The 13323-nt window shown below is 40.9% G+C and overlaps 1 protein-coding gene across 1 annotated transcript in view; it reads left to right on the top strand.

Moving 5' to 3' along the window:
* Positions 1-1180: 1180 nt before the first annotated feature.
* The window catches only part of fer1l4 (fer-1 like family member 4), a 29349-nt gene continuing 17206 nt past the window's right edge, over positions 1181-13323 (top strand). Inside the window, exons 1-18 of the mRNA XM_071495158.1 lie at positions 1181-1396; positions 3511-3566; positions 5894-5982; positions 6084-6183; positions 7117-7211; positions 7989-8033; positions 8487-8651; positions 8781-8841; positions 9216-9347; positions 9542-9604; positions 9713-9797; positions 9878-10046; positions 10160-10340; positions 10993-11179; positions 11604-11683; positions 12075-12200; positions 12290-12356; positions 13061-13164. Of these exons, the coding sequence (XP_071351259.1) occupies positions 1318-1396; positions 3511-3566; positions 5894-5982; positions 6084-6183; positions 7117-7211; positions 7989-8033; positions 8487-8651; positions 8781-8841; positions 9216-9347; positions 9542-9604; positions 9713-9797; positions 9878-10046; positions 10160-10340; positions 10993-11179; positions 11604-11683; positions 12075-12200; positions 12290-12356; positions 13061-13164 (1884 nt within the window). The 5' untranslated portion in view covers positions 1181-1317. The remainder of the gene's footprint in view (positions 1397-3510; positions 3567-5893; positions 5983-6083; positions 6184-7116; positions 7212-7988; positions 8034-8486; positions 8652-8780; positions 8842-9215; positions 9348-9541; positions 9605-9712; positions 9798-9877; positions 10047-10159; positions 10341-10992; positions 11180-11603; positions 11684-12074; positions 12201-12289; positions 12357-13060; positions 13165-13323) is intronic.

Genomic DNA, 13323 nt, shown 5'->3' with positions numbered 1-13323 from the left:
CTGCACACTCAGGGCTGACTGACTCATGCTGCCATCAAAGCTCTCAGGACCGTGTTGCTGACTTGATTCCAGCTTTTATTTTGAAAAGAGTTGGTGTTAATCAGCGGTGGAGGAAGAATTCAGATCTTTTAAAAAAATAAAAATAGAAAATGATAAACAATAATAATAAAATAATTAACTAAAATAGAAGAACTAACACCACACTGTAAAAATACTCCATTACAAATAAAAGTCCTTAGATTATTATCACTGATGCATAATGTGTAAACAGCAGTTACTGCTACTTACACACTCAAAGTGGAGCAAGTCTTGAACTGTGAGCTTGTAAATGATGATTATTTCCATTACAGATGAAGCTGTTGATTATTTTGTTTGTAAAAATTAATAAAATAAATGTGAAATGCCCCCCACAACTGCCCAGAGCCCAAAGTGACACCTTCACATGCTTGTTTTGTCTAATTGTAATTAAAATAATTACAGGGAACATGTAGGAAAGAAGAAGCTGGAAAGATTAAACTTTTGGCATCTTTACATGAAAAGTGACTTAAACAATTATCAAAATAGTTTCCAGTTAATTCTCTGTGAATTAACAAATCGATTAATCAACAAATGGTTTCAGCTCTAATTAAATATCCTGCTTCATTGTTTGATCTACAAGGAAGCATCACATTTTATAAAAGCTCTCGTAATAAAAAGAACAATCTTCACCTCTGTGATATCTGAAAAGTCTCATCTCTCTGGCTGCGTTCTCTGTTCTGGACCAGATATAATCAGACTTTATAAGCTCCAATAAAACTGATGGGACAGGTTTGGAACATTAAATGAATAAAATTAGTTTAAATTATTAACAATTAGTTGTGTTTTCTGGTTTTTGTTTTCATAAAGAAAATGACTTTTGCTTCTAGCTTGGCTGTTTTTTTAAACACAAAAACCAGATTTCATGGAAGAAAGAGACTTTAATTTGAACTTAAATTAACTTTGCTGCTTTTGGTTTTCAGTGTAGAAACTGAAATTAATAATTAGGAACTTTTACATTGTTTCACTGAAGTGAAGGCGTTGAGTACTGTCAGTGTGTGTGTGTGTGTGTGTTTTCTAAGGAGGAAACTAGTTGAGCAACTCTATTTGCTTTCTCAAACATTAGAAAGGACCTGCCCACACACACACACCTCCCATCACCCTGTTGAACAGAAAACACACACGGCAGTTAGTTTCCAACTGCTGCAGAGAGAAGACAGAGGAGAGCAGATGAGACGTCTCCAGAGGGACAGGATGTAGACGAGCAGGTGAACACACAGGTGAACAGGTAAGAGGATCATCATGTCCATCATCGTGACCCTGAGGAGGATCTCCAACCTGCCGGGACGATCGGACAGAAAGGTCGAGCTCAGCTTCAGAGGTCAGTGACACACACCGACTTGTCTTTATACACTGTGGACTCTCCTCTGATCTAACGTCTTCTGTTATTAACTGGGACCTAAAGTATGTGTCCAGAAGTATGTGGACTACTTTAGGTCTGTTTATCCTTGTTTGAGCCTCCATAATGTTACATATACAATCATACTTCAGACAGTAATGAGCTTCCAGCTTTGTGCCGACAATGACAGAGATGTAAGAATCATTCAGATCCTTCACTTGAGAAAAAAATGTAGAACTGCAACAATTATTAGTTTAACTGATTAGTTGATTGACAGGAAATTAAATGGCAACTATTTCATCTACTGAATAATCGCAATTTAAAAAAAAAAAAGCCAAAACGTTTCTGTCTCCAGCTCCTCAATTATGAGAATTTGATAGTTTTGGTTTTTCTTTGTCATATGTGATTGAAAACTGAATATCTGTGGATTTTTATACTGAATGTGGAAAAAAAAGACATCTAGAAAACTAAATGAGGACTTTTCACTATTTTTTGACCTAACTCTAACAGACTAACCCTATAACCTTTACTTGGTTTATCGAAATCACTATCACCAGATTAACCAACAATAATTATTAGTTGCAGTCCTAAAAAGAAGAAATACCACAGTGTAAAAACACTTCAATGTCCTTAAGGGAAACAACAGAAGCATTAAAGACTCAAAGTACAGAATGCCTCCATATAGAGTTTTATAATTTTATAATATTAGTAGATTACTGTTATTGATACAGTCACATGTAATTAACATTTTAATGGTGTAGCTTAACAATGTTGAGCTGATTTTTACTGCTTTATATTCTATTAGTTTAAAGAATAAGTCCACAGTTTTTTACTCACTTGCGTCCCGTTCATGCTGGTCTTTAAAGGATCTCGTCCTAAGATGGGACCAAAATCCACAGTCACTGTATTTTAAACTGAATTAACTCCAGAGTCAATATGAGGCGTCAGCAGACCAGGTTAGGTAAATGAAGCAGGCCTACAGTCTTTGTTCTTCTGTCCCTCCACTGCAGCTCAGCATGGAGCAGATACTCACTTGATTTGATGGCAGGAATGATCACAGCAAGTGTGCATATGAGCATGTGAGAGGAGTGTTAAGACAGACTTAAAAACATGAGCCTGTGTTTCAGTCAGTGAGTTAAATATGTGAGGGGTGACCTGACGGCCGAGTGGTTAGAGCCCCACTGCATGTCACTCCTCCACTCTCTCTCCATTTTCCCTGTCAAATAAAGGCATAAAAAAGCCCAAACAACAATAATTTAAAAAAAGATCTGTGAGACAATCATATGTTTTTTGAGTAATTAGTAAATCCGGTATCAGATCAATGCAGTGCAGTGGAGCTGCACAAGGAAATACTTCCTTTTTTCAACATGACAGTAACACTGTGCACAAAACCAGGTCCATGAAGAAATTATATTTTTTTTTGTTGTCTAACCTGCACAACAACAAATTCCTGCACCTTTGGGATGAACTTGAACACAGACTGTGAACCGGACCACATGACCCAGCACCAGTGTTGGACCTCACGAATGTTCTGTTCCCTGTATCCAGGTTCATCATCTGTCTGGACTGATATACAGTGCTGTGCAAAGGTTTTAGACGCTAAGAGTAAAGGGAGGATGCTGAATAGTTTTTATTTATCAGTTAACTTTATACAAAGCGCAGTAAACAGAAAAAAACTGTGACCGTCCTTTAAAACAGCACCAGTTCTGCTCAGTACACCTGCACAGTTTTCCCAGGTATTTGGCTCAGCTGTGAGCTAAATAACAGAAACATCTCTCTTTAATCCAACAGTTCAACTGCAGCACAGAGTCGCTAAATGACCATGTAGTTGAATCGGTGTCTCACTAAAATATTTCAATGTTGTACTTTAAATTGGTATCCTCATACATTTGCCCATATACTGTACTTTTATCGTGTGTCCAAATACTTTTGGCCACATATAGTATTTGTACTTTGAATGAGTGTCTATATGTTTTTTGCCATAATATGCATTTTGATTGGGTGTTTGTGGACAGTTTAACCCATGATTAGATTGGTGTCACCATCATCAGTACTGTTGCTATAGTAACCCGTCAGTCGGTCTGTCTGTCCCCCAGGTTTCACTCATAAAACCAGAGTCCTGCAGTGTGAGAACGTGGCCATCTTCAACGAGGTCAGTGAACCCGGTCGCTGATGTGATCTCTGTCTCTGTCTCAGCTCCTCTAACGTCCACCGTGATGAAACTGTGACTGTGCTGAAGTGAACGGGAAAAAAAACACAACTTTCCTGCACGAACACAAAGTCAGAACATGTTCGTACACAATATGTTCAGCTCTCAGCAGATCAGTGAGCTCCTCCTGATGTCGGGCTGGAGATTACAGACGACTCGTTTCAGGTAGAAGCAGCTGTGAGGACGGTGAGCTGCTGAGATTTCAGATCACATGACCTTCATCATATTTGTCCTGAGTGTGTGTGTGTGTGTGTGTGTGTGACAGCAGGTAGCTGCAGTTTTTGTCCGCTTCAGACTGAAACTATTTTAATGGGGCTGATAGTAAAGTGTACCACTCCTATAGTGCAAACACACACACACCTACAGTGGACGTGACTCTATTTTATTCTACTGCTCTCTATAGAGAAAGAAATATAATGCCCCTGGATTAATAGTGTTTCTGCAGGAGTTATCACCACGCCACCGGTTGAATGGCTCAGTGGATGGTAGTGTCAGCTGGTCGTGACTGAAACATCTCAACAGCTGCTGGAAACATCATGATTATATCTTGTACAAACATTCATGGTTCATGGCTGAAGGACTCCGACGTCCTCTGACTTTCCTCTAGTCTTAACTTTTTGTTCTTGAGTGAAATGTCTGTCTGTCTGCTGTATGGCCCCAAGGAAGAATCTGAATAACTTTAATGGTCCGTTGACTTTGAGCTAATGTTATCAGGTCCATGTTTTAAATTGTCCAGTATTTTGGTTCATGATTAAACATCTGCAAAATGACACAACATTCCCATCAGCCTCAGCTGTACCTTGTGTTTAGTGCTAATCAACACTAATATATAAAATAAACTAATATATAAAATAGTGAACATTATACCTGATAAACAGTCCAACAATCAATATGTTGTGTCTGTGTCTATACAACTAAACTATAACGGCAAATACATTTTGTAGGAAACATGATTGCTTCCTGGATTTTGATCAGAGGAAACGTTTATGTGAGAGGATCAACACGTCATGGACTCTACTTTTTTTGTTCTACTGGAGGAATTTTTGACGACACTGAAGAGTAAATAAATTTCACAGCCAGAATTCAGACACAAATAAAATGATAGACAGTAAATGTAAACCACTGGATACTGCACGTGAAATGATTTGGACACAGCCCAAGTCTTGTTAAGTAAGACTACAGTAGATGGACAGTGAAGGCACCACCAGAGTCACCACCATTCATCCTGAGGGGAACATGGATGTCTGCACCAGATTTCCATTATAATCCATCCAGTAGCTGTTAGAATATTTCAGTCTGAACCAAAGTGGTGGACCCCACAACTAGAGGTTGAGTTTTGCAGAAGTTTCTACAGAAATAACTTTAATTTTAAACCTCAGACTCATAAAGACTCATGGGTACTGTAGTGCTTAGAGCAACACTTTCATTTCTTGCTGATGACAAAAACAGGAGATTCTGTGTGGTTCAGGTTTTACAAAAAGAGAAAATGTTTTTTTGTTGAACCGAAGCCTCGGCCCACTTCATGACATCATTGTCAGGTAGTACAGTAACCTCTGGGGGACATAAACACAACAGTGACTTCTGGGTTTCTCTGTGCAGCTACTGAGTCAGGCTGTATTTGTTCTTCAGGTGTGACCAGGTGTGTGTGTGCGTACCTAACACCAGCACATGCTGATTCATGGTTGAAGGGGAACAAATCCACAGAGACAGTCTCTTCCTTCTTGCTCCAGTTTGTCATTGTTGTAAACACAAGTTAGCAGTTTGCTTTATTGAGCAAGACACTTAGTCCCAAATTGCTGCATGTTTGTGTGTGTGTGTGTGTGTGTGTGTGTGTGTGTGTGTGTGTAGTGAAAAATGTCATAGCTATTTCTGGGTCTTTCTATCTTATCCCATGGCCTCCTGAATTGAAAACCCATTTTCAGGTCCTCCAGTGCAGAACAGATGCTGATAACAGTGGTGAGGATTCAGAACATCAACAGAGGTGATAGTTATAGAAGCAAAACACAAGCTTTGACCACCAGCTGACTGGGAAGGGTCAAAAAGGGTCAAAAAGGGTCAAAGTTCATCAACCAGAATAAACCATAGACACACAACTGTTGTCATGTGACTGGAGAAGTTGGTGAGATGTGGTTGAAAGCTCTTAAAAACAAAATATTGACCTTTGAACCCCTGAAGTTTAAGAATGAACTTGTTTGTGTAATTTTACAGTAAAGGTAACCTGTGTGTGTGTGTGTGTGTGTGTGTGTGTGTGTGTGTGTGCGCGCGCACAGCATTTCCGTTGGCCTTACTATGGTAAATGGGTCAGAGATGAAGTGTTGTCCATCAGCGTTTACAACTGCAGTAAAGTCTTCTCCAACAGGTAACACACACACACACACACACACACACACACACATATATTTTAAATTTGCCTGTTAGACAATAATGTGTTTATGTGTATGTCTGTGTGTGTTTACATAGACTGCTCGGCAAACTTGTTGTCAGTCTCCAGCATGTTGTTACCACGGGGAGGCTGTTGCTACGAGAACCACTCACTGATGTCAACTACGGCCTGACTGATGTAAGGTCACACACACACACACACACACACACACACACAACCTCGTACCTACATGACCACACAGGTCATTTGTCTCTAACCTCTGATCAACTGGTGTTGACCCACATTGAACAACCAAATGTTTTCTTCCGGTGCCTTTGTGAGTTCGATATGAGTCAAACTTACACTGGTACACTACACTACCTCCAGGAAATAGTCATATGCCTGTTTTCTAAGTCCCACACTGAAAACATCTCGTCTTCTTGGCTTTTACACGCTACCACACCAGCCAGCCGTTCAAATGAAACCATTACAGCGATAAATAGTGTTAAAAACCTCCCTGAGTACTCACCTGATAAAGGTTTGCTTCAAGCTGTGCAGATAGTTTAGGGAAACATCATCATTGGGTTAAATTAAGTTCTTAGTTAAAGTGAAAATTGTTGTAATTATAAGAGAAATGTAGTTCACATTCTAAAATAATTGTGGTCATGGTTAAAACAAACGTTAACTATTGGATTGATATGGGAAACAAACAACGGTCTCCTGTCCTAAAGTAAAATGTTTCATTGAAACCGTGCGTCCACCGCGGCCTCCACCCCTACGCAGACGATGTGGCTCTATTACATCATCAACTGACTTCCTCCTTTGCTCCCGCCTGCCGCCACTAGAGGCCTTTGTCAATAGAACCTAAACATGTCATTATGAGGCATTAGCTGATGCTGTCTCACACAACCACTTCATGCTGCTTAACAATAAAACTTTGGGTTGTGATTAGCTACATACACACACGCACAACCTGTGTTACCCTGTGAAATGCCCTGAGATACAATAATGTACATTGTGATTTGGAACTATAAGAATAAAATTGAATTGAATTGAACTGGTTGTTTTTAATGCAAGGACAGTCTGACACAGACGTTTCTGCTCTCTCTTTGGTTTATTCTCTCTCTGCAGATCTATATAGAGGTGGATATTCGTTATCAGCCAGTTGAGGGAACTGCAGGAAGCTGGGACGGACTCGACTTCCTGAGGGTTGAAGACAATGATGAGTAAGATCAGGTCCACGCTGGAGCAGATACTTCTGAAAACACATTTCTCCCACTAAACCATAAAATACAGTCTCGGTGTGGATGAGAGACACAAAACTTTTAGTTCTTATTTGCTGTGATAGAGAAACACTTTAATTAAATCCTCTTATTCTCTGTTGTCACAGAGGATCTGTGTCCAGTGCAGATATGTTAATACGATCCCGAGTAACAAAGTCTTACACCTGTGACACTACATCATCATATGTTTGTTGAATATATTTTCTATTATTGATTTGAATGTGATAATTAACTGACTAAAGTTGTCAGATAAATGCAGTAGACTAAAAAGTACAATATTTGACTCTGACCTGTATAGATATAGAAGTATAAAGTAATAGATAAAATAGAAATAAACTGTATAGTTATCTAAGTGCAGTACTTCCACTCCACAGCTTATTTTAATCTTATAAACTGAGCCAAACTACCCCACATGCTAACTCACAACTAAAAGCCACGTTTCCATGGTAAGTATCAGTGACAGTGAGTGGTTGTTTGGTCGGCCATGTTTTTTATTCTAAAGTTTTAATTTACCCACAATAACTGGAAAATTAGTCAGGACGGTCAGGAATGAGGCAGCTTTATGCAACGATTGAATTTTAGATCTGACCATTAGTTTAATTGGGGCGGCTTAAGTCCAGCTAATGGTGCAGACCTTCAGATCAACACAGGAAGCAATGACCAGACTGAACAAATGATTCTCTCATTTTATTTAGTTTCTCTTCCTTCCTTCATCCTCAGATCAGCTCTGGTCATCAGGAATGAAGGATTCGACGACCCCGACAGGTGAGAGTTTACACGACTCACATTTCAATTCTCAGCCAAGTCTGATACTTAATACTGATACTGAGATACCTGTGAAACCATAATAAACAACACTTAGGGAACAATTGCGATCACGTTTAATAGAGACAGAGATAGAGGCAGAGATAGAGATAGAGAGAGCACTTTGTCAATTGAACGTAAAAACATGTCATGTGGGTCACTTGCTGAAACAGCTGATTCTGTTGATTTTCTTGGGACAGTCTTCTTCACTAACACTCACTAGTGAAACAGGATGTATGGACATAATAAAGTATTAACTCTCTGCATCGTCAGCCTCACACCACAGCACAGAAACCTGAATGCCTCAATGCCTCCTGCACACCAGTAGTGTAGGAGACATTTACACATTAAACCGTTTATAAATCCTGTCCTTCTACTACCGACTTCTCTCTCTCTCTCTCTCTCTCCTGACAGGCAGAAGACTGTTGGTCGCCCAGATCAGCTGGAGAGAGAGGCTCGTCGTCTGGGGCGAAGCCTGGTCCGATCCGGGAATGAAGACGACGACGATGATGACGAGGATTATGATGATGACCTGATGGACATGGAGGCTTCCAATATAATCTTCACTCCTCTGCTGAGGTCTGCTCACCTGACTGACTGTCCACCTGAGTTTTATCAACTCGTCTGTGTTATCAACTCACTGTGTGTGTGTGTGTGTGTGTGTGTGTGTGTGTGTGTGTGTGTGTGTGTGTGTGTGTGTGTGTGTAGTCGTTGCAGACCGCTGTCCAGAAGTGTTGTTGCAGGGACGCCCAAAGTCCAGAGCTTCCAGGTGAGTTCATTCATCTATTTTGACCTTTGTTGGTAGATGATGTGTTATATAAGCAGCATCACTCGTCGGGATGAACCTGCAGAGAATTATCACCTGAATCTGCAGCTTCCTTCAGCTTCAAGTGCTTTTAGCTCATAGTTTTTCTGTCTGAGTGAATATCGGACTTATATTCATCTTCACATTTGAATTTCAAACCGTTCAGTCATTTATAGCTGAGATACTCAGAGAACCATGAGGTGTTTTTAATCACTGAGGTGTGTGTGTGTGTGTGTGTGTGTGTGTGTGTGTGTGTGTGTGTGTGTGTGTGTGTGTGTGTGTGCGTGTGTGTGCGTGTGTGTGTGTGTGTGTGTGTGTGTGTGTGCGTGCGCTCGCAGGTAAATGTGAACATCCTGGAGGCTCAGAAACTGGTCGGAGTGAACATCAGTCCTGCAGTTTTCATCAGAGTGGGAGATCAGAAAAAACACACTGCAACACAGAAATCTACCAACTGCCCCTTCTACAATGAGGTACAGTAGAATACAGTACAGTAGAATACACTACAGTACAGTACAGTGGGGTACAGTAGGATAAAGTGCAGTGCAGTAGAATACAGTGCAGTAAAATACAGTACAGTGCAGTACAGTAGAATACAGTACAATGGAGTACAGTAGAATACAGTGCAGTAGAGTAAATGCAGCTGTTTACCTTCTCTCGATTCCAGAACTTCCAGTTTGAGTTTCTGGAGGCTCCTCAGATCCTCTTTGATAAAGTCATAGAGATAAAGGTAAGTTCAACTGCTTTGTTTTATTTCCACTTCTGTTTGCATTGCCGTTGCCATGGTGACATACCTGGGTGAGGCCAACTGAACACCTGTGATGTCACCTCCTCTCAGGTGTTCCACAGGCGTACTCTGGCCTTCCTGATGACCCACATTGGAACCTTTAAGATTGACATCTCCACTGTGTACAACCAGCCAGGTACCAGTACTGTTCCAGTCACAGTACTCTGATTAAAATACTGCAGTACTCACTGACCTCTGACCTCTCTGCGTCTACAGACCACCGCTTCTACCAGAAGTGGGCTCCTCTCACGGACCCGGCAGACACCAGGTCAGGGGTCAAAGGTTATGTTAAGGCTAGCCTCAGTGTGCTGATGAAGGGAGACGCTCTGAGCATGCCCAGTCTGCCTCCGACCTCCACGTCCGGAGCCAGTGAGGACATAGAAAAGTCAGTGAGAATAACAATAAAACCTCCACTCACATTAAAACGAGGCTGATAAATTTGAATTTGAGAACATCTGGTGGGAACAGCTGTGGGTTCTGATGTTGTTATTCCTGCAGGAACCTGCTGCTTCCTCGTGGTATGACCTCTGAGCGTCCATGGGCTCGGTTCCGTGTCCGGGTCTACAAGGCCGAGGGTCTGCCCACCATGGAGGCAGGTCTAATGGCCAAGATGTCAAAGGTCACTGACCGGACAGTCTTCATTGACCCCTATATACAAGTGACCTTTGCAGGACAACAGGTACTCAGACATATATATATATATATATATACACAAAAAATAACACGTGTATATATATATATATATATATATATATATATATATATATATATATATATATATATATATATATACACGTGTTATTTTTTGAAGAGGCAGAAGTGTGCACTGCTGTAAACCACAATTAGGAACCAAGAACTGAGGAAAACAAATTTTCGATCCTGTAAGATACCTCCAGGCACCAAAATAGTCCTTGCACCTGGGGGGTTTATGATTGTCTGATTGTCCAAGAACTTTTAAGGTAGAGTTTGCAGAGCAGATTGTCACTGATTGTTAGAGGACAGATCCAGCAGCTGCGTCAGCTTGTGTAGTGCTTCATTTGCAAAATAAGAAAGTACTGGATGACTCTGGTGTTAATCTCTGGATGAAAGGTGGACATTTCCTTTCACCATTACAGGTGGAATTAGCTTCTGTTAAAGACTTCCCAGCTAGTTTTAAAAAGTTTGCGATAAAGAGAGAGGGAGCTGTGGTTGAGAGAAGTGGTCAGAAGGTTCAGAAGCAAGAACAAGTTTGCACAAAAGTGACATTTGAAAAGTGACACAGTTGAGTTTCTCTGGCTCCACAGTTCCTGAAACATTTTGGTTAAAAAGGTTTTGTGTGTTTGTGTTTCCAGGGGGAGACGTCGGTCGCCAGCGCCACCAGCTGTCCAGTTTGGAACGAAGAGATCTCCTTTATTGAGCAGTTTCCTCCTCTAGCTCAGCGAATCAGAGTCCAGGTCCTTGATGATGCCAAGATGGGAGACATTGCCCTGGCAACGCACTTCCTGGACCTGCAGCAGATTTCTGACCCCACGAGGAATGGTATGACCAGCAGCAAACACATGCCCAGTGATACAGTGTAAGACCTCACCTGTGGAGTGAACCAGCTGTTTACATGACACAGGCTTACATCAGAGACGAGAGTTTATTTCTGAAGTATATTTGATCATATTTTAGTAAGAGGTCTTCTTATTTTCTGATCTGTTCCTGTTTAATTTGGTGTTGATGGAAAAAATGTACTCTTGTTGAATTTAGTTGCTGCTGCATAGCTGTTTTTTTAATCACTGATAAGCTACTGTGAACAAAACTCAGCACTTCCTGCACACGTACTTCACATTAAAAGCTTTCAGTTGCTCAAATGAGATGTTCCAACCATTCTCTGGTAGACTTTTATTGTGAAACCTTTGCAGCTTTCATATGAGAATTTAAAGTCACGGGGAAATATCTGTCTGTCTTTTGTCTGCAGGGTTTAACCCCACCTTTGGTCCATGTTGGGTCAACCTGTATGGTTCTCCGCAGAACTCCACCCTCGGAGACGTCCACCAGGTAAACTAAACACAACATTTAAAGCAACAGTACCAGATTTTAGGAGATACATTTATTTACTTTCTCAATGAGAGTTACAAACAAGATACAACATGTTTATCAGTGAGTTTATAGGTGTTGACAGGCAGATTTTATTACTTCTGGACAGAGCCAGGTAGCTGTCTCTCCTGTCTCCTGGCTTTATGCTAAGCTACGCTAACAGCTGCTGGCTACAGCCTTATATTTATCCTTTAGAAATTAGATCAATCTTTTTCTGCTAGCTCATAGCAAGAAAGCAAATTACTACATTATTAAAGTATTTCCCAAGATACTGAACAAGTCATTGATAACCTGTAGGCTGTGCAGGATGAAAAATGACTAATCCAGACTAACACTCCTCTTCCCTCTTGAGGCTTTGAACCAGGGTCTGGGTGAAGGAATCTTTTATCGTGGTCGAATCCTACTCGCCCTCTCCGTGGAGGTTTACGCCTCCCCCTCCGCTGTCACTACAGAAACAGCCTCAGTCGCCATTGGAAAGGTACCTCTATGAACACTCCTAAAGTCACTGTGATGGTGTGTTAAAACAGTTTATCAGCAGCTATTTCCTGTTATTTGTGTGTTCTAAAGGTGAAAGGAGCGCTAGGGAAGCTGGGACTGAGGAAGAAGAGGAGCAGCAAGAAGGAGAAGACGGAAGGTCAGTCGGCTGAGGAGGAGGAAGGGAAAGGATAAACTACAAGGGGGAGAGTGTAGCTTCCAATCATCATTTAAGAGTTACTGTATTATCCCGAATATAAAATTATTTTCCAAAGTGTTTTTGAGAAAAAGAATTTGAGGATGAAACAGATTTTCACACTGGTCCTGTTTGGAAAGTTTCCTTCAGATACTATTAACTCAAGGAGAAAAGCATCATCAGACTCAACATCATCACTGAAACATTTTCTCTCCTATCTGTGAAATATGAAACACAGTTACACATAACAGCCACATCAGACACACTCTCCCCCGTCGGGCTCTTTAATAAGTCAAAATCATTTTTCAGACTTAAGTCTGTTTGAGCTACAAATAACCCATAATGCAACACCCTCTGAAGAGGACCATGTTATACTGTTAAAAAGAATATCTGCTGTTGTGAACATGTAATCGTCTTGTTCTTGGGTATAAATGGTCTCCACTTTTTCATATCTAATGTGCAGAAAATACAGGTTATTACAGTAGTTTAAGGAGCTCAGAAATTCAATAGCTCCAAGCTGTCTGATTTACATGCTGTAAAGGAGCGAGACTTTTTCATGTTAAAAAGATGGAACGAAGCTGTGCTACAGAACAAATTTATTTCAGCTACCTACTGCAGAATGAAATAATCCTGTGAGCAGAAACAGTAAATGTTTGTTGTTGTCGTAGCATCTGTGGCTGTCAGGGGAGTGGCTGAGGAGTCAGGGGATGCGGGAGTCGAGGTACCTGAGGCTGTTACCGTGGAGATTGAGGAGATCCATCCACTCCCTGAGGTCAGTGGCTGTCAGTCTTTCCATGTCCATGCTTTTCCTGCCTGTCTTTTTGTCTTTGTTCCCGTCTGTACTTTTTTTTCCGCTTATCTATTCACTTTTTTTCCCAGTTTCTACGTCTCCTTCCTTCTGTCTCAGTGATGCCTCTCGCTTCTCTTCTTT

Source organism: Trachinotus anak, unplaced genomic scaffold, assembly GCF_046630095.1.
Source record: "Trachinotus anak isolate AG129_WGS33_773 ecotype Australia unplaced genomic scaffold, CSIRO_AGI_Tana_v1 ptg000013l, whole genome shotgun sequence".
NCBI classification, from domain to species: domain Eukaryota; kingdom Metazoa; phylum Chordata; class Actinopteri; order Carangiformes; family Carangidae; genus Trachinotus; species Trachinotus anak.
Note: the sequence above shows the minus strand (reverse complement) of the source record. Positions and strands in the feature narration are given on the sequence as shown.